The 19826-nt window shown below is 37.9% G+C and overlaps 1 protein-coding gene across 3 annotated transcripts in view; it reads right to left on the bottom strand.

The window, feature by feature from the left end:
* SLC2A9 (solute carrier family 2 member 9) overlaps positions 1–19826 on the bottom strand; it is a 129956-nt gene that overhangs the window by 70391 nt on the left and 39739 nt on the right. For all 3 annotated transcript variants that reach the window (XM_058191988.1, XM_058191989.1, XM_058191990.1), the window contains one exon: positions 12388–12548. In XM_058191988.1, coding sequence (XP_058047971.1) covers positions 12388–12548 — 161 coding nt within the window. The remainder of the gene's footprint in view (positions 1–12387; positions 12549–19826) is intronic.

Here is a 19826-nt window from a genome sequence, read left to right as displayed (position 1 = left end):
CATATGCATTGTGCATGCAAAAACCATGTGCAGATGGTTCGGTGGTGCACGCAGTGCATGGTGGCATGCGTGAAAGCTGTGCACATGTGCAGATGGTGCAGTTGCGCATGCAGCACATGGGGGAGGAACCATGCATTAGCATGTGTGCAAAGCACACGAAGCACGGACCTGTTCAGCACTCAGTGAGTAAAAGGTTCACCACCTTTTCTTTCATATATCATTCCAAATAAATACCTGTCCAGTCTCTTCTTAAAAATTTCCACTGCTCTCTCTCACATTCAATCACGTTGAATGTTCAATGATAGACCATCTCATTTTTTCTTCCACCTCACACCGCCTCACTTTGTGGCTGCTACACTGATACATCGCTCATCCTCCTGCTCTGTTATGGCAGCAAGCAAGGAGAGGTGGCGAAGAACGAAGCGAGGCAGTGGGGGGGGAGATGAAGCAGTGCAGGCCACTGTGGAGAGCATGGCTGGTGCCACCACTATGAGGTGGGGTGAGAGAGTGAGAGAATGATCTGATCAAACCTCTGTGTGTGTTTGTGTGTGAGAGAGAGAGCTGCTTTCAGCGCTGCTCAGAATCCCACCCCACTCCTCCAGGCTGGTCTGGTCTGGTGGGGGGGATTGCCTTCTGCCTTCTACACCATGCCACAAACAGGGATTGACCATTCCCCCCAAGACCCGCCGCTTGTCAAAGTAAATTCTGGGTGCTGCACTGCAATGGACAGACGAAAACTGCAGCTTTTGTCTGGAGGAGGAGGAGGGGGAGGAGGAGGAGGAGGAGGGGGGGGGGAGGAGGAGGGAGAAGAAAGAGGGAAAGTGGCTGAGTGAGTAGTGCCTCACTGGTCACCTTGAATTAAGGAGAAATTTCCTAACAGTGACAACAATTAATAAGTGCCTTCCTGTCCAAGTTGTGGATGCCCATAACTGGAAGCTTTTAAGATGGGCCTGGATTTGTTTGAAATGGGCTAACTCACTGCTCACTCCAGGAGTTCAATTTGACTCAGCCTTCCATTCTTCTGAGGTCAGTAAAATGAGGAGCCATATTGTTGGGTGCAATATGCTGATTCTGTAAACTGCTTAGAGAGGGCTGTAAAGCACTATGAAGCAGTATATAAGTCTCTAAGTGCTATTGCTGTTCTATGTTCTAGTACCAGGCTCAACAGTAGAGCCTGTGAGAGGGACCTAGGAGTCCTGGTGGATACCCACTTAAGTATGTGCCAGCAGTGTGATGGAAGTTGCCAAACAAGTCAATGCAGTCCTAGGCTGCACCAACAAAATCAAAATCAAAATCATGGGAACTGATAATACGGCTCAATAATCAATACAATTCAAATGAAGCCACACTTGAAATATTGTGTCCAGTTCTAGTCACCATGATTTAAAAAAAGATGCTGAGGCCTAGAAAGTGTGCAGAGAATAGCAAAGATAATAAGAGGTTGGGGGATAAATTATACAATGAAGTGCTAAAAGAACTAGGTATAACTAAGAGATGGCTTAATCTGGCTCTAGGTTGTGCCTCAGCTTACCTTTTCCAATATGCAACCAAGTCAGAATATCATTTAAAAGCGATTTATTAGAGTACTCTTATAAAATGGAGTCTCCCTATAAAAAGAATACAGGTCATTCCATGTCAAGTGGTCTGGGGGTCCCTGCTCTCGAAAGAGAGGCTTTTCTTGAAGGTTAAGACTTATGGCAAATTATTAGTAATATATTTGAAAAAGCAAATTTAAAATAAAAAATTTTTTAAAAACAATGTTGGCTTCCAGTAACGTCACTGCTCCTGTTGGGCGCTCGAACAGGGTGCTCCGCGTTAGAAGATCGTAAAAGTCGGTGAAACAGCAGAAATCAGCTGTTCACCGGCCTTAGCATACCCCTTGGGCGAAAAGGGGTGTGCAGAGCTGCGGGGGAGTGGTAGATCTCCCCAGGGGCTTTGTTCTTAAGAGCGAAATTCCTGGGTTTGAGATCCCACCGAGCCTCGCTGTACTCCGGCTTCAAACGCGCTCCTATTTTGTCAAGAAAAGGGAGTAGGGGCCCCTTCTGCTCAAAAGGACTTGTCAAATGGATTGATTTCTTAAGCAGACGGGAGAAATCACAAGCGCTCGATCTTTGAAGTAGAAACAGCACACAAGTATCCTGACTTCCCCTTTTGAAATTGGAAACCCTTCTTTGTCTCTGCTTAATTGACTCTTTAAAATGGCGTCTGAAAGCGAAAGTGTGAAGTTCTCAGTCTAACAAAGTAGCGCTATTTGTGGATTGTTCTAAACGGAGCTCTCCTATATTGAAAGGAGTAAAGAAAAGTTTTTAAGTTCAAATTCTTGACTTTATTGAAGAGTGAAATGGCTACTAAGCCATCAAAACCCTCTGGGAGGAGAGAATCTGAAGCAAATCTTGAGGATATACTTAAAGAACAATTAAAACTCTCTGAAGAGAGGCAAAAGGAGATGATGGAAAAACTTAATGGAGAAATAAGGGATCAAATGAAGGAGAATAATGAAAAAATAAGAGAAGATATTATGCTGGCTTTTCAATGTTTGTCTAAAAAGGGGTTGAGGGAACGGAAGAAGAGATGCAACAGATTTCTCAGTCAAATAAGCACTTAGAAGATAAAATGGAAGGTATTCAGACAAAAGTGGATGAAAACAAAGATCAGGTTGTGATATTTCAGTACAAGCTTATGGAAGGAGCTCTTAGAATTCACAGCTTACAGGAACTGAGGGGGGAGGACCTAAGAAAAATCATATCAAAAGCACTGGCTGAATTTATTGAAGTGGAACCCCAAGAGGTAGCTTATCAAATTGATAAAATATACAGAGTTAATTCTTGGATCGCAAGACAGAGAAAGCTACCTCGGGACATTGTGGTTTATTTTGTGAAAAGAACTATGAGAAATCAGATTTTGCAAGTTGCATATCAGAAAACGTTGAAAATTGGAGAACAGGAGTTGAAGGTGTTGAAAGAGATTCCTTCCAAGATGTTAAGAGACAGGAAGGAGTTTGTCTTTTTTACACAAGAACTTAAAAAACACCAGATTCAATTTAGATGGGAGGTGCCAGTTGGTCTGACAGTGTTTTATCAAGGAAGGAGATACCGGATTGACACTGTGCTAAAGGCAAAGGATTTTCTCTCTACAGTCTTGAAAGTAGAAATAGAAGTGATAGAAAAACTTCGAGAGATTCAAGAGGGCATGGTGAGCCAAGAGGCCTCATTGCTGCAACCACCAGAGGAGCCACAAGAGCAAAGGGTGACAAGAGGAGCTCTTAAGTGTAAAGAAGAGCAACAGCTTCAAAGTAAAAGTCAGGACCCCAGAATGGAAGCTGTGGGAGGAGCTAGACGGAAGATACCGGAGGAGGATCTTCTGTTGTCTGCTTCAAAGCTTCAGGAGGTCAGTAATGGCAAATAGAATTTTGTCATGGAATGTTAATGGCTTGAATTCAGCTCAGAAAAGAAGGAAAATATTTCATTATTTGAAACAATTTAAAAATGATGTGATTTGCCTGCAAGAGACACATATTAAATTATCAGTCCAAAAATACTTAATAAACTCAAAATTAGGTAAACATTTTGTTGCATCAGCTTTGGATAAAAAGAAAAATGGTATAGTTGTATATATCAGGAAGGATATACCAGCTAAGTTAATTGAGGCAGATATTCAACGAAGATTTATTGCTATTGAACTGGTGATAGATGCAAAAAAGACTTTACTGATAGGTATTTATGCACCTAATCAGCAACAAGAAAAGTTTTATAAAATGTTACATGAGAGGTTGACCCTCTGGGATTACAGTTCGTTTATTTTATTAGGAGATTGGAATGGAGTAATTGATACAAGAAATGATAAGAGAACCTCTTCTAAGAAGATACCTATACATGCAAAACTACCAAAATTCTTCTTTGAACTGATGGAAGATTTTGAGTTTAGAGATATATGGCGGTTACGGAATCCAGATGAGAGAGATTTTACTTTTTTTCCTGATAGGCATCAATCTTTTTCACGTATTGACTTTATCTTAATTTCTAATGACTTGCTTTCTAGGGTGAAGAAAATGAAGATATTTCCGAGGTGTTTAACTGACCATAGCCCAGTTTGGATGGAATTACTACAAGGAAAAAAAGGTGGTAGAACATGGAGGCTAAATGAAATATAAATCAATGTAAGAAACAGATGAAGGAATTTTTTTATTTTAATATGAACAAGGGGACACCGATAGGAACTGTGTGGGAGGCGAGTAAAGCTTTTATTAGAGGGATATTGATATATTTGGACAATAGGCAGAGGAATAATAAACAAAGGCAGCGTAGGTACTTCGAAGAAGAAATTCAAAAGAAACAACAATTATTAATACAAAACCCACAAGACCAGAAACTTAAAGAGGTCATAAGGATATTACAGAGTCAATTTAATATTTTAATGGCAGACCAGGTGGCAACAAATATACAATATGCTAAACATAATACCTTTTGTAATGCAAATAAACCTGGGAGGTGGCTGGCATATAACTTAAGGAAAAAACAGAAAGCACGTGTCATAGAAAAAATAGAATATAAAGGTAAAGAGATATATCAACAGGACAAAATTAAAAAGGCCTTCTCAGAATTTTACACTACTTTATATGTGAAAGATAAAATACTGAATAGGGACATTTATGATTATTTGAAAGATCACAAGGTTAATACTCTAACATTAGAACAAAGGGAAGAGTTGAATCGGCCGATAGCTACTGGAGAAATAGTGGAGGCAATTAAACAATTAAAAATGGGAAAAAATCCCAGTACAGATGGACTTACAGCAAGTTATTATAAAAAATTTCAGGATGAAATACTAGGCCCACTTAAAGAATTATTTAATCAGATAAAACTAGGAGGGGGAATACCCCCGTCGTGGAAAAAATCTTTTATTTCATTGACACCAAAAGAGGAACAAGATTGCTCTAAACCCGGGAATTAGAATAGAATTTTATAGAATAGAATAGAATTTTATTGGCCAAGTGTGATTGGACACACAAGGAATTTGTCTTGGTGCATATGCTCTCAGTGTACATAAAAGAAAAGATACGTTCATCAAGGTACAACATTTACAACACAATTGATGATCAATATATCAATATAAATCATAAGGATTGCCAGCAACAAGTTACAGTCATACAGTCATAAGTGGAAAGAGATTGGTGATGGGAACTATGAAACGATTAATAGTAGTGCAGATTCAGTAAATAGTCTGACAGTGTTGAGGGAATTATTTGTTTAGCAGAGTGATGGCCTTCGGGAAAAAACTGTTCTTGTGTCTAGTTGTTCTGGTGTGCAGTGCTCTATAGCCGCTTTTGAGGGTAGGAGTTGAAACAGTTTATGTCCAGGATGCGAGGGATCTGCAAATATTTTCACGGCCCTCTTCTTGATTCGTGCAGTATACAGGTCCTCAATGGAAGGCAAGTTGGTAGCAATTATTTTTTCTGCAGTTCTAATTATCCTCTGAAGTCTGTGTTTTTCTTGTTGGGTTGCAGAACCAAACCAGACAGTTATAGAGGTGCAAATGACAGATTCAATAATTCCTCTTTAGAATTGGATCAGCAGCTCCTTGGGCAGTTTGAGTTTACTGAGTTGGCGCAGAAAGAACATTCTTTGTTGTCCTTTTTTAATGATGTTTTTGATGTTAGCTGTCCATTTGAGATCTTGCGATATGATAGAACCCAGAAATTTGAAGGTTTCTACTGTTGATACTGTGTTGTCAAGTATTGTGAGAGGTGGAAGTATGGAAGGGTTTTTCCTAAAGTCTACCACCATTTCTACGGTTTTGAGTGTGTTCAGTTCCAGATTGTTTTGGTTGCACCACAAGGCTAGTCGTTCGACCTCTCGTCTATATGCAGATTCGTCATTGTCTCGAATGAGACCAATCACTGTTGTGTCATCTGCGAACTTCAGTAGCTTAACAAATGGATCATTGGGGATGCAGTCATTGGTATACAGAGAGAAGAGAAGTGGGGAGAGCACACAGCCTTGGGGGGCCCCTGTGCTAATTGTACAGGTATTTGATGTGATCTTGCTTAGCTTCACCTGCTGCTTCCTGTTTGTTAGGAAGCTTGTGATCCACTTACAAGTCTGTTCTTCTAAACTGTAGCTGGTTTAGCTTAGTTAGAAGAATATCTGGAATGATGGTATTGAATGCTGAACTAAAGTCTACAAAAAGGACCCTTGCATAGGTCTTTGGAGACTCAAGATGTTGTAGGATGTAGTGCAGAGCCATATTAACAGCATCATCTGTTGATCTATTTGCTCGGTATGCAAATTGCAAGGGGTCTAAGAGTGGATTCGTGATGGTTTTCAGGTAGGAAAGCACTAGCCTTTCAAAGGTTTTCATGACTACAGATGTTAGAGCAACTGGTCTGTAGTCATTCAGTTCCTTGATGGTGGGCTTCTTCGGCACTGGGATGATGGTAGAGCATTTGAAGCAAGAAGGAACATAGCACATCTCTAGTGATTTATTGAAAATATGGGTGAAGATGGGGGCCAATTGGTCAGCACAGACTTTTAAGCAAGAAGGAGTTATCTTGTCTGGGCCTAGAGCTTTTCCTGGCTTTTGTCTGTGAAATAGGTCCTGCACTTCCTTTTCTGTGATCACTAGGGGTTGTGAACCCAATGAAATGGGGTCAGTTGTAGGAGGCTTGGCTGTTGTTGGTGTGTCTGAGATGGGGGTTGTGGAGATAGGTGGCTGTAGTTTCCTTTCAAACCTGCAGTAAAACTCATTCAGGTCATCTGCCAGTTGTTGATTACCTTCAGCCTGGGAAGGAGGTTTGCCATAGCCATTATAGGTCGATCTCACTTTTAAATAATGATTATAAGAGTTTTGTTAAAATAATAGCAAATAGATTAATGTTAGTTTTACAACAAAGAATTCATACTGATCAATCTGGTTTTATAAAAGGGAGGCAGATGAGGAATAATGTTAGACAGATTAGTAATATATTGGAATATTTGGAAAAGAAGAATACTTCAGCAGCACTTATTTTTTTGGATGCGGAGAAGGCCTTTGATCGATTGCATTGGGATTTTTTATTTAAATTAATAGAGAAAATGCAATTTGGAGATTGTTTTGTTAGAATAATTAAAGCGATTTATGGAGAGCAAACAGCTCAGATTATAATAAATGGTAGTTTGACAGAAGTTATTAAGATTGCGAAAGGAACGAGACAGGGATGTCCTTTATCACCACTATTGTTTGTTTTAACTCTGGAACCATTATTGGATAAAATACGAGAGTTAAAAAAGATAGAGGGAATTAAAATTAGACAATATGAGTACAAAGTTAGAGCTTTTGCAGATGACTTAGTGGTTACTTTAACAAATCCTATAAATTCAAGTATATCTTTGTTGGAAACAATTGATAAATACAGAAAGGTATCAGGATTTAAAATAAATCAGAATTTAAAAAAAGTGATAATCAAAAATATGTGTAAACAACAGAAACAAAAATTAGAGGAGATAACAGGATTTAAGGTGGTAAAAAAGGTTAAATACTTAGGGATTTATATTAGCTTATCGAACAGGAAACTTTATAAGAATAATTATGAGTTGCTATGGCAAAAAGTTCAGAAAGACATGAATTCCTGGAAAAAACTGCAGCTATCGCTATTGGGGAGGATAGCGGCTATTAAAATGAACGTGTTACCTAGATTTTTGTTTCTGTTCCAGATGATACCAATAATCAAGAAAGATAAAAATTTGGTGGAATGGCAGATTGGGATTAATAAATTTATATGGCAAGGTAAAAAGGCGAGGGTTCAAATGAAAATAATTCAGGACTCACGGGAAAGAGGAGGCCTAAAAATGCCTAATTTTAAACTATATTATGAAGCAGTAGCCCTTTCAGTAATAAGTGACTGGTTTAATTTAACGGAGGAAAGAATTTTGAATATAGAAGGCTATGACTTACTATATGGATGGCATGCGTATTTATTTTATGAAAAAAAAGTGGATAGGGCTTTCAAGAGTCATGTGTTGAGAAGTGCTCTTTTGCGTGTCTGGAAAAAATATTCCTATAAACTAGACTATAAGATTCCTATATGGGCAAGCCCCAGACATGCAATAGAGAATATAAATATAGAACAGAAACAGGAAATGATTACTTATAAAGAACTTTTGTATGCTGAAGGAGGTAGCTTGCAATTAAAAACTTTACAGGTATTAAATGAAGAAGGGAGGACATATACTTGGTTTCAATATGGGCAACTAAGTGCTAGATGGAAAGAAGATCAAAAAATTGGTATAATGCAAAGGGAGGAAAATTTAATAAAGCAAATTAGAAGTCAGACCCAGGAGCATATAAAGAATTGTACAATGTGTTGCTTGAAATAGATTCGGAAAAGGATTTGGTAAAGGACTGTATGATAAAATGGGCACAGAATATTCAGGAACCAATAATGTTGGTAACATGGGAGAAAATCTGGATTAGAAATGTTAAGTTTACACAAGCACAGAATCTAAGGGAAAATTTTTATAAGATGTTTTATAGATGGCACTTAGATCCCAAAAAATTATCATGTATGTATCCTGATATCCAAGCGAAATGTTGGAGATGTGACTGTGCTGACACTACATATTTTCATATTTGGTGGATTTGCAAGAAAATTAAGGCCTTTTGGATAAGAATTTGGTGGATTATACAAAATGTCTTGAAGAAGAAGATAAAGTTTCTGCCGCAATTTTTCCTTTTGGGAATTATAACAGATTGTACAGTGACTGAGATTAAATTGATTTTGAATTTAATAACAGGAGCAAGGCTGCTGATTGGACAATATTGGAAGAAAAAAGAATTACCTACAATAGAAGAATGGATATTGAAAGTTACTAACTTGGCTGAGATGGCAAAAATCTCAGCCTTTTTGAAAGACAATACGCAGGAAAGATATTTAATTGAATGGAAAAAATGGATTGATTATTTACAAAACAGATATCAGATTAAGAGATATCAGATTGCCTTTGAATAATTAGGATGTATTATTTTAGAATGTAATGGGGCAGGTTAGGAAATGAAAAGACTCGCATGAGGCTAATTGGATTAGAAGGGAAAATCTTACTCTATGTTTGGTTTATGTATACAATACTTTGTGATTGACCCGGGAAGCGGGGGGGGGGGGTGAAGGGAGTGGGGAGGGGGGAAAGGGGGGGAAATGTTTTTGTTTGTTAAAACTTTTTCAATTAAAAAAAAACAATGTTAGGCAGCCAGTGCAACTATACTAGAAAAATCATGTTTCAAGTATTACAAAGTCCATCCTGTGTGGCCCTCACAGGGGACATGATAGCAGTCTTCCAATACTTGAAGGGCTGTTACAGGGAAGAGAGAGTTGATTTATTCTACATAGCACCTGAGGGCAAGACAAGAACCAATGAGTGGAAGCCAGAGGGAAATTCAACATGGAACTAAGATGAAATTTCCTGAGAGTGAAAACAATTAATCAATAGATTAATAGCTTGCCTCCCAGAGTTGCGGATGTTCCCTCACTGGTGGTTTTCAAGAAAAGATTTGATAACCATTTGCCTGGGATGGAATAAAGACTCCTGCCTTGGGCATGGGGTTGGACTAGAAGATCTCCAAGGTCCCTTCCAGCCCTATGATACTATGATTATTACTTTACACCAAAATGTCCACTGTGAAGAAGCAAAATTCTATCATCAAAAGGTATTCAGGAGCATTGTAGGCTCAAAATAGCTTGAGAACCAAAGAAAGTAGGCCAGTGTTAGTCAGCTTGTGATACTTCACATAATAAATGCAAGACCATAAAATAAAAATCCAAGCAAATAATACTAATCCAAAATAAAGAAAACCAAACCAAACCATAAGAAGACTAAAGCAAAACTGACTGGTGGCTGATTCTCCCTTTGATTTCTTTTTAGGACTGTTTTGGAGGTAAAAGGAATGGATTAGGTTTACTTTTATGACAACAAACTGTTCTGACAACACTGCATTCCTGCAACTGCCACACTTTCATGTCACATATGTAAACAGTTGTAGGATATAGGAATGTGTTCCAGGTTGGACAATAGCAGCCTAATTCTTACCACACCCAATACCACAATACCTTACCACACTCCAGGAAACAGAATTGGGAGCATTATTTTATCTGGGGATAGATTGCTCTATTTCTGTCCCACTAATACTCCCCAACCAATCCTTTCTACTTCCTCTGAGGAAGAGATTTCCCTAAATTAGTGGAGCTGCTGCTGTTACTGCACAGCTGTAGATTCAATGGCCTACAAGAAGGCCTCAAGCCAGGGGTGAAATCCAGCACATTCTGAAAGGTTCTGGAGAATTGGTAGTGGAAATTTTGAGTAGTTCAGAGAACCAGCAAATACCACCTCTGGCTGGCCCCAGAGTGGGGTGGGAATGAGGATTTTGCAATATCTTTCCTCTGGAGTGGGGTGGGAATGGGGATTTTGCAGTATTCTTCCCCTGCCACACCCACCAAGCCATGCCCACAGAACCAATAGTAAAAAAAATTGGATTTCACTACTGCCTTAAACTGTAAGACCTGGAGAGTGAACTTGGCCAACTCATGCACAGCTCTCTCTTGCATCAAGTACATGCAATTTTATTTTGTCCCCAAATCTGAATCAAATACAATGCTGGGCAAGTCTAAAACACTTCTTTGATACCATGGGGGAGTTGGCCTGTGATCTTCAGCCATACAATTATCAATATTCAGATGGTGTCCCCAGACCAGCTGGCATTTGTAAATCCATTATTGTCACTGGTATTTGGCACTGATAGGACACATGGATTGATGGAAGATTTACATTTGCCATTTTTCGTAATTGCCATTATGAGCCTAGGCAGTCCATGTTTGAAGGGCTTGATATTTTCCAACATGTCTCCTCTCTTTATACAAACCATACATTTTAATATCCTTCTCATATCTAGATTGTATCTGCACATATGACCACGTTATCTTAATCCCTTGCTCACTTAGTTTCTGCTTAGTTTTAAGTTCCCCCTTTTCATTTAAAACATCTTTATATCTGGTAATATTCTCTATATCAATAACTTTTGAGTAAATCAATGCCTCCATTGTGGAGAGCCAGACTGGTATATTCTTTATATATATGTCGTTCTTTAATTTTCTCCCATACTAACAATAATGCATTCCTAACATAGTGTCTTTGGAAACAGCTATGTATTTTGTTTTTTCCATACCATAAAAAAGCGTACCAATCTAGTTCAAGATCATGTCCCTCCAAGGTCAATAGTCTTTTATTCCTCAAGCCAATCCATTCTTTCACCCAAGTAAGTGTCGAAGCCTGGTAGTACAATTCCCAATCTGGTAGCCCAAAACCACCTCTATTTTTAGAATCTTGCAACATTTTCAAACTTATCCTTACTTTTTTCCCTTGCCAAACATATTTTAATATTGTTTTATTTAACTCTTCAAAGTATTTTTCCAGTTTTATTGGTATTGTTTGAAATAAATATAGTAATCTTGGCAAGGTATTCATTTTTATAGTGGCTATTCTTCCCATCAATGATTAATTGTAGATTTTTCCACTTCTCCAAATCCGTTTTAATTTGTTGCACCAATTTATAATTATCTTCTTTAATCGTTACACACCTTGCCATTAATTTAATTCTTAAATATTTAACTTTTTTGACTATCTGTATACCTATTTTCCTCATTAGTTTTTTTTCTGCATGTCTGTAACATTTTTAACTATTGTTTTGGTTTTTTCTTTATTTATTTTCAGTCCTGCAACTTTACCATATTCTTCTATTTTCCTAATTAGTTTAAGTCCATTTTCTTGTGGCTCTTCCAACATAAAAAGAAAATCATCTATGAATGCCTGTAGTTTATACTGTTCCTTTTTTATTTCCATACCTTTAATTTCTATATCTTGTCTAATATTTCTATTTAACACTTCCAATGTCAGTACAAATAATAGTTGGTGGAGAAAATGTGAGAGAAACTGTCTATACTTGGTATAGGATATAAACCAATCCTCCTGCACTTGGTTTAAGGAGAATTATGGGTTCATATATCAGGACATTCTTGTTGGATTTATTGAGAAATAAATACCATAATCAATTTTGTTGTAAATAGAATTCCTATAACTAGATGACCACTAAATGGCACCAAAGAGATGCAAAAACTGTGATAGCTCAGTCCCAGAGACTGATTACTATTTTAGACTTCTAAACAATATTTTTAAAAGTACAAGAACTTTTTCAAAAAAAAAGCCTAATTTATACAAAATTGCATTGCATACATCATTACTTGCTAATAATCACAACTGTTTTATCATGGGAAGTATTTTACTTCATATTTTAAATGCAGGGGCAAAAATATTATCAGCTAGAGGAAAAGAAAAATATGCATAATATTGTTTTTAATATAATGCTTACCGACCAAAATACTTGACAGCTGGAGTAACAATTAATGCACCCAGAAGTCCACCAATAGCAAAAATGGAGACAGATAAAGTCCACAGCAAGGTAAGTGACTGTTCAGTGATTGACTGGTTATATCTTCTTTCCCAGGTTTCATTATAAAACTTCTTAATAAACTACAAGCAATCCCAATAAATACATAATTAATTAATTAATTCTTATCAGTGTAGACAAATATAAATTAACATATTTTTTTAAAAAATAAAACCAAATTATTTCAATACTTAATAATTCCACCATAAGGAGTCTTCTTTTAAAATTGGATGTGCATTTTACACCAACTTGCCTACTGACACAGAGCTTTGTGGAACATGTGGGATGGAAACCCCCCCTTGGTTGTTTTTTTTTAAAGTTTAAAGGTTGCTATTGGTTTCCTGTTTGTATAGAGAAGCAAGCCTGCCCCCACTCCATTAGTCATCAGGGGAGAGGGCAGAGGGGCAGTAGGTTCTGTCTTCACTTCTGTATGATCATTACAACATTTGTAGAGACTACAGACAAAAAGTCTTCAAAGATTCCTGAGTAGTACTTGCACCCTCCTTCCCAGTTTTCTCATGGTCATTATTGCAGAGAAAATAGCAGCAGAAGTATTATGTACACAATCTTGAGTTGAACAAAACCTCAACTACAATCCTTGTCATGGAAAACATACTCTCTAAAAGTGCTCCAGAAATAATGCAGGTAAGCATGCAAACTCTTTTATCATTAATTATACAGTGGCACCTTGGTCCTCGTCAGTAATCCGTTCTGAAAGACATGCTGAATACCAAAACTGACAAGTAGCGAGAAAATCATGTGATTTATCATTTCAGCTGGAAGAAATAGCAAGTCACAAGGCAGCTGACATCAGCAAGTTCTTCCTTGCATGTTGACTACCAGCAGGAAGATGAGCACCTGGACAAGATTTCTGCTTTAAACACGTCAAATACGAATTTGAGGAGTTTTGAAGTAGTCGAGTGCCAAGGTATGACTGTACTCAGATTCCAGATGGAATGTAGTTAATCTATCATTACTAAAAACATACTTAAGAAAATCCAACTACAAAATTGTTTATTGCTACATGATTGTCAGACTGTCAAGATTGAACCCCTTTGCTTCTTTCAAATCTAATGCTTTTCAAGTTGCCAATGAACTGGTGGGATGGAAATGGAATGTGGAGAATGTATGCAGAGATTGTGAGAGCATGGAGCCAGCCAGATCACCACTGTAGGTTCTTGAAACAAAAGACACTCTCATAATTGGACAATGTTATCAACTGGGGTGGGGAGGAGAAGAAAGTATTGTTTAACAGGGTGAGCATCTGCACGGGATATCAGACTGGTTTTGTTTCTTCAGTACCAACATGGTGTATACAATAAAGTTTTACTTTTGGGAATTCAATTCTCCAAAGACTGTTTCCTTATTCTGGGTTCACTAATTGGACAGTTGACACAGCCATGAATTTAGCTTTGCAGAGGCCTGGAATAAACAGAGCAAGTTAACCTCTGCTACAGTATGACATCTCAAAACAGCTCCAGAGAGGCTTCTATCAGTAAGGAACTGCCCGAACAGCTTAAGATTTGCATCACTGGAGCACATTCAACCAGCCAGAGTGAGAGATAAGCAGGCATATGTCATGTCCAGTGCTTCCTAAAACCCAGAGCCCAAGAAGTGCCATAAATGTTAAGTGCTATAAAGCAGGGGTGTCAAACTTGCGGTGTCACGGCATCGTCATGTAACATATTGGGACTTTTTTCCCCTTCGCTAAACCAGGTGTGAGCGGGGTCAGCACGTGACACTTCTAGGCCATGGGCTGCAAGTTTGATACCCCTGCTATAAAGGAAGAAAGAAATTGAATTTGCCACAAGCTCCATCCAAGTTAGATTATGTTGTAGCAGTAAAAGAATATGAGGTAAGAGTTAGAGATAATTAATTGATTCAATCAAGCTGAAGACAAGGAAACACATCAAATACTATTGGGAAAGACAGAAGCCAATGAGCAAAGCAGTAATTTTAGACCAGAGTGGAAGTGATATGTTTTTTTGCCTTCAACACCTCCCCTGCAATTTATTTACTTGCTCCACCTGGGAAGATCAAACTGGATGCGAATATCACAACTGGATGCCAAGATTGATTTCAGAAATGGAAAATTCCTTTGTGCTCCTAAAGGTGTTTTAAAACAATATTTTCTAAACAAGTAAATCCACTCTGAATGCTTTTAATATTAAAAAAATGGGATAAAATTACATAAATAAAATTCCTCCAAAAGTTCTGAGGAAAAAAAAATGTCAATTCTTCCTTTTGTTCCAGAAAAACAGAATTTCTAAGAAATTAAGAAAGGCTGTGGGAGTAGTCTTTCAATTTTCTCATTTCCATTCCTACTTTTCTTTTTCAGTGTGCCACGATTACATAGCCTGCTTTCGTTGATTCACAGAGGCCCCTTTAAAGTCACCAAGATTTGAGATTCTCTCATGAATCCTGCAATTTGAACAGGTGGTGCTTGCATTGCAGACTTTAAAAAAATAGTTGGAATCTCAATTGTTTTTCACATTTCAGAAAATTCCAACATTTTAGATAAACCTGTTTTTCTCCCTCTTCTCTTTAACATGTATTTATTATGTCACTGAAAACTCAGCATTTAACTTCCCTTGGAAGTGGTAAATTTTTAGATGTTCTTTTTTCATTTGCAATGAATGTACAAGTAATTCTCAGCTTACAATGATTCTTTTAGTGACTATCTAAAATTACAACAGCACTGAAAAATGTGTCTTATGACCATTTTTTGCACTTAAAACCATTGCAGCATCCCCATGGTCACGTGATCAAAATGCAGACCTTGGCAACTGGCTCATTATTTATGATGGTTGCAGTTTCCTGGGATCATGTGATCACCTTTTGTGACCTTCTGACAACCAAGGTCAACAGGGAAACCAAATTCACTTAACAACTGTGCTACTAAATTAACAACTGCAGTGATTTTACTCAACAATTGTGATAAAAAATTTATAAAATGGGGCCAAACTCATTTAACAACTGTTTTACTTAGCAATGGAAACATCGGGCTCAGTTATGGTCATAAGACGAGGACTATCTATATTTTCCATAGTTCATTTCCAAATTAAAGAATTTAACTACCTTTTTGTTATTTGAGGGGGGAAAATAATTGACACAATAGGTCAATTACCATTTAGGGACTGGTTTACACTCATCAAGCACAACACACACAAATGCTTTTCCTTCAGAAGAAGTCATTTCTGAAGTCACATTTGAATAAAATGTCCTGTCAGTGTTTACTAGATCAATTGCTGAAGCATGTAATGGATTTCATCAGTGACCAAAGTGCAAAGTAATGGGGTCAAAGGTGCAAGATAAACACAATTTCACCGTGACTAATTTAATGTTCCAGTGAAAAATAACAACTTGCACTATCATGAATGACCATCAACAATATTGGAACACTACTGAAATAACTATTTAACAAAGGTTCATTTCTCCTTTGGTCATTGTATACTCTGTAGTAATTTTTTGGCCATATTGTGTTTGCATACAACTGTCTTACACCTGGACTCAGCACAGCAACTTGGGCTCTGCAAAATACAGTTGCAATGAACCTTTCAAGGTGGTCAATTTATAGATAACTATGACACTGACAAATATCAGAACTTTTTTCCTCAGCCTTCTGAGGTTTAGTGACCTCTTTCTTTTCAGTCTAAGACAACTTTCTTAACTTTTGTTCTCATGACCCCTTCCTGTTTTTAAAAATGATGGAGGACCCCAAAAGGACTTTTGTTTTATGGGTTATATTTGTTGATATTTGCCATATTAAAAATTAAAATGGACACATTTGTAAAATATTTACTGAATCAATCATATTATAAACCCATTAGATGTTAACATAAATAAAAACCCTATATTTTTAACAAAGAAAAATAACGAGCCGTTTTCAATTTTTACAAATATCTTCAATATCTGGCAAATAATTTTGATTTCCTGAAGAGTCTTGGACTATACTTTAAGAAACATTTGTCTAATAGGCCTTTTATAAAAAGTCATAATTATTAGATGTGAACTTAATTTGCTCAGATAGCTCAAATCTAAGTCTAAGCTTAATACCAAACTGAGGCCATAATAGTATATTTAAGTAATATTGCTTTGTTAATAATGATAAGAGTAAGAGTTTATGTCAGCTTTTCTTTTATGCCTGTTTACAAGTCCAAATGATAATGGAACTATCCATGATCGGTGATGCTACATTAACCTCTTTAGACGACAGTTGTTATATAGGTAGTTGTTATTATACAACCACAGTTGAGCCCAACATTTCTATTACTAAGCAAGACAGTTGTTAAGCCAGTCTTCCCCCTTTTTACAATATTTCTTGCCGTGGTTGCCAGAATCACTACACTGCAGTTAGTAATACAGTTGTTAAGTGATTCTGGCTTTCCTATTGACTTTATTGTCAGAAGGTTGCAAAAGATGTTCTGAGGACACTGCTGTAGCCACAGGCTGTTTAAGGAAATTGCCGCTAGTTAATTTTATACACTGTCTTGACTTTCAGATAATCTGTATACCTGGTATTTCTAAGCATCTCCCTAATTTTAAATATATAAGGTATCTAGTCAACTAACTAGCACTTAGGTGGAGAAAGATTTCAGCTTTAAAGAATGAGAAGCTGGTGAAGCCAAGGAATTTCAAGCAAAGCACCTACAAATGAATAAAGCTTGTGTCTTCCCATCGAAACAGCTACAGTATTCATAGCCAAAGTGTGGACTCAGTGTATCTATAAATAGCAATAGCACTTAGACTTATATACCACTTCACAGTACTTTACAGTGCTCTCCAAGTGGTTTACAGAGTCAGCATATTGCCCCCAACAATTTGGGTCCTCATTTTACCCACCTCAGAAGGATGGAAAGCTGAGTCAACCTTGAGCCTGGTGAGATTTCAACTGCCAAATTGCAGGCAGCTGGCAGTCAGCAGAAGTAGCCTGCAGTACTGCACTCTAACCACTGTGCCACCATGGCTCATCTATAAAAAGGATGAAACACATGGAACTTAATTTCCCTGTCCCACTAATATTTATTGTTACAGCTACAATCATGTGTAAAGCTTACTGACCACATCACACTTTATGGACTTCTATTTCCAAAACGTTAACAGGTAGAGGTAATCCTAGAGTTACAAATCTAATAGACCCAGCCAATTACATTCGTAACCTGAGCATTCATTAATTGGGTCATGTTAAATGAATGTGATCCTTCCCTGCTTTACCCATTGCATTCGCTAATCAAATGCACAGGATGTTAAGTGCACATGAGATATCTCAGGGTGGGGAAGACCATGGGGGGGGGGGTGTCTAGTGCTACTGACTACCCAAGGCTCCCACAACCCTCTTAGATATCTCATGCTTTCTCCTCCCCCATCCTGCCCCAACAGGTCACTTACCTTTCAAAGATCTCGATGATGAAGAGAGCTGTCCCCTCCAGCCTCTCTGCCATGGTTTCTTTGTCTGCTCAGGGCACTCCAAAAGTAAAGCAGTGAAAGCAGAGGCAGAGCAGGAGGAGCCTGCCCTGCTCAGCTTGGCTGATTCACTGAGCTGTCTGTGCAAGGACACCTAATTCACTCTTGGAGTGCCGGGCAGTCTCGGTGAGTCTGAAGGACTACAACACTAAGCCCCCAAAGGCTTCTCTTCTCTATGCTAAAAGCTTTTGCAATTGGATGGAAGGCTTCGGGGAAGTGATCTCACACTGCTTGAAAACTTCCGTCCCTCTGCAAAAGCTTTTGGAATGGAGAAAAGAAGCCTGAAGGACCATGAGACCATGCCCCAAAGGTTTCTTTACTCTGTGCCAAAAGCTTTTGCAAAGGGATAGAAGGTTTCAGGGGAAACAATCTCGCACTGCTTGAAGCCTTACATCCCTTTGCAAAAAAAGAAGCGATCAGGTATCCTGCAGAAGCAGCATTGGTAAGTCAGCCAAGCTGAGCAGAGTGTACTTGTCTCCCCTCCACACCATGCTGCCGCACAAACCCCACAGCAGAGATGCTGGAGAAGAGACAGCTCACTTGGGGAGAGAGAAGGAGTGGTCAGCCTGTTCTGGAACTCTGGATCATCAAAAGGTAAGTGAGCAATCAATTTGTAATGGGATGGGAAACAGCTAGCATTGCATGACCAGTGTCTGTTAGGTACCTGGGGTGGAAATAGGCAAGGGGAATATTGCAATGTCTCTGTGGTCTCTGTGGTCAGTCATAAGGGTGAATGACTGCCATCGTGCTGCAACCTTTGTAACTTCGGGTCTGTGTCACAAGTACATGACCTGTGTTTAACACACAAAATCATCTATTGCAATATCCTTCCTATAAAAGACTACTTCAGCTTCAATCGCAATATTACAAGAGCAAAAAATAGATTCAAGCTAAATGTCAACCGCTTCAAACTTGATTGCAGAAAATATGACTTCTGTAACAGAGTTGTTAATGCTTGAAACTCATTACCTGACTCCATAGTCTCTACTCAAAATCCCAAAATCTTCAACCAAAAACTGTCTACTATTGACCTCACCCCATTCCTAAGAGGACTATAAGGGGCGTGCATAAGAGCACAAAAGTGCCTACCGTTCCTGTCCTATTGTTCCCTTCATTGTATCAAATTAATATAGTTGATGCATATTTTTTTTTTACTTACTTATATATATATATATTTTCTTCAAGATATGTTGTTTTATCGATGACAATTGTTTGTGTATACTGTTGTGACAAAAAGAAATTAAAAAAAAAGTACTGGGGGGGGAGACATAACTTTGAACTGTTGCTAAGCGAACTGTAATAATTCCAGGACTACCTGTACAAAAACAAGGATAACCTGGATGGATGTTAATATGCAGTCTTATGCAAATTAAGCAAGCAAGGAAAAGTAAAATCAGAAATACAAGAATAGTGCTTCCACTGAAGGAATAGATTCCCTCTTGTTCTTTATTAAATTTAAAAAGGGGAAATAAAAAAGTACCAATTGTGAGATATATTAATTACTTCAAGATAGTATGATTTCACTTAAAAAGATAATGACTGCCAATAATATATTAAGTGTAGATAAAAATTAACAATTAATAAAAAATCCTTTTGAAATTATATAATCATAATTCCAGACAATCTAATCAGGTTGCCTGAAAACAGTAGTGGGATTCAGTCGGTTCTCACTTGTTTCTTCTTCTTTCACTTTGTTGGGGCTGGAGTTGCCTTGAGTTGCCCTCCTCACTTTATCCAGTGACAGAGATGGCATCTTAGGAAGCCATGATTTAATTACAGCATTCACACATTGTGAATATTGCATATTGCACACATATTGCACACCAGAACAACTAGACACAAGAACAATTTTTTCCCAAAGGCCATCACTCTGCTAAACAAATAATTCCCTCAACAAT

The sequence above is a fragment of the Ahaetulla prasina genome, chromosome 8 (assembly GCF_028640845.1).
Source record: "Ahaetulla prasina isolate Xishuangbanna chromosome 8, ASM2864084v1, whole genome shotgun sequence".
NCBI classification, from domain to species: domain Eukaryota; kingdom Metazoa; phylum Chordata; class Lepidosauria; order Squamata; family Colubridae; genus Ahaetulla; species Ahaetulla prasina.
The sequence above is the reverse complement of the archived record's forward strand: the minus strand, read 5'-3'. Positions and strand labels throughout refer to the sequence as shown.